We start from the raw sequence: 1,270 nt of genomic DNA, 5'->3' as shown, positions 1-1,270 counted from the left end.
CTGAAACGCTTTCACTAACTAAACCTCTTCTCTACAGCAAACAGCCCCTCAACACCGTCAGTACCTGAGTTACGAAGGCATAGGCATAGGCACCCCAGGCCAGCGCCAGAAGCAGTATTCCAAATTCCAGGTCCTCAGAGCATCGGAGAATGTGATAGATTACAAGGTCAAACAGATATCATCACAGTACCCCGAGACTTCACTTGTTGATAAGGACAGGGCAGCAGCAAAGAAGATTCGTACGAGGTAAATAGGCCAGAAATGGTACCAGAAGTAAGTTGTATGGCAAGGGTGCAGTAGGTAGTAATAATAATAAAATAAAAAAAAAGTGATGAGATTTGATTCTTGATTATTTTGATGTTTTGTTCCTACAGTGAATGCATGTTAGTGTATATTAAGTTATTTAGGTAGTAAAGAGATTTTCCATTCTGATTATATATTTTGCTAGTTTTGACTCCTGCCACTGTCTAAGTCTTCTAGAATAAGGGTCATGTTATTTCAGATTTTTATTAGAAATGAGAGGCAATTTTTTGTTGTTGTTTTTCACGTGAACTCCGATTTTTTTAATGTGAAAAAAAGACATCTGAAAAGATAGGTAGCTCTGACATACTGATTTATCCAATATTAATGTATGCATGAGTTCAAGCATCTTAGAAGGACAATATTCATTACCTGAATAAGATGAATATATACAATTTGCCAGTAAGAGAAGTGGATATGTTAGAATATATGAGAATTATTACTAGCTATGTCTATAAAGCAATGTCTTTTCAAGTTCCATGAGAGCTTGAGGGGTAGCTGTTTCAGCATTAAGTCTTGCCTATTCCAATTCACAGTATTGGATGAAGTATTTCTAGAACAGTGTAGTTCTGTATAACTTGTTATCAGGTGTGAAAGACATAAATTTGAAGTGAACTTGACTGCCAGAAGTATTGGTAAGATAATGCTGATAAGAGACAGATAATACACAAGTTAGGAATGCAAGTTAATGCACATTTGTTAATGGAGTAAGCTTTTCTTTGCAGGTTTGGTATTGAACGCATTGTTGATGACATGATCCAGGAAGCCATGGCAAGGGGAGATTTTGATAATTTGTCTAATGCTGGAAAGCCCCTGGAGACTCGAAATCACAATCCTTATGTGGATACTGTCACTCATAAACTCAATGAGGTGGTGTATTCTCTGAGGTTCTTTGGTTCAGAAATATGAATGCTGAATATACAGATTGTGGAAACACAGGCATTTTTGAATTATGAAATATACATACTGT

General features: G+C 36.4%; 1 protein-coding gene across 1 annotated transcript in view; it reads left to right on the top strand.

Moving 5' to 3' along the window:
- The window catches only part of LOC119586211 (dnaJ homolog subfamily C member 28-like), a gene marked incomplete at its 5' end in the record, with an annotated part of 4,515 nt that overhangs the window by 1,390 nt on the left and 1,855 nt on the right, over positions 1 to 1,270 (top strand). Inside the window, 2 exon segments of the mRNA XM_037934913.1 lie at positions 38 to 246; positions 1,026 to 1,170. Coding sequence (XP_037790841.1) covers positions 38 to 246; positions 1,026 to 1,170 — 354 coding nt within the window.

The sequence above is a fragment of the Penaeus monodon genome, chromosome 21 (genome assembly GCF_015228065.2).
Source record: "Penaeus monodon isolate SGIC_2016 chromosome 21, NSTDA_Pmon_1, whole genome shotgun sequence".
In the NCBI taxonomy this organism is placed as follows: Eukaryota; Metazoa; Arthropoda; class Malacostraca; order Decapoda; family Penaeidae; genus Penaeus; species Penaeus monodon.
The sequence above is the reverse complement of the archived record's forward strand: the minus strand, read 5'-3'. Positions and strand labels throughout refer to the sequence as shown.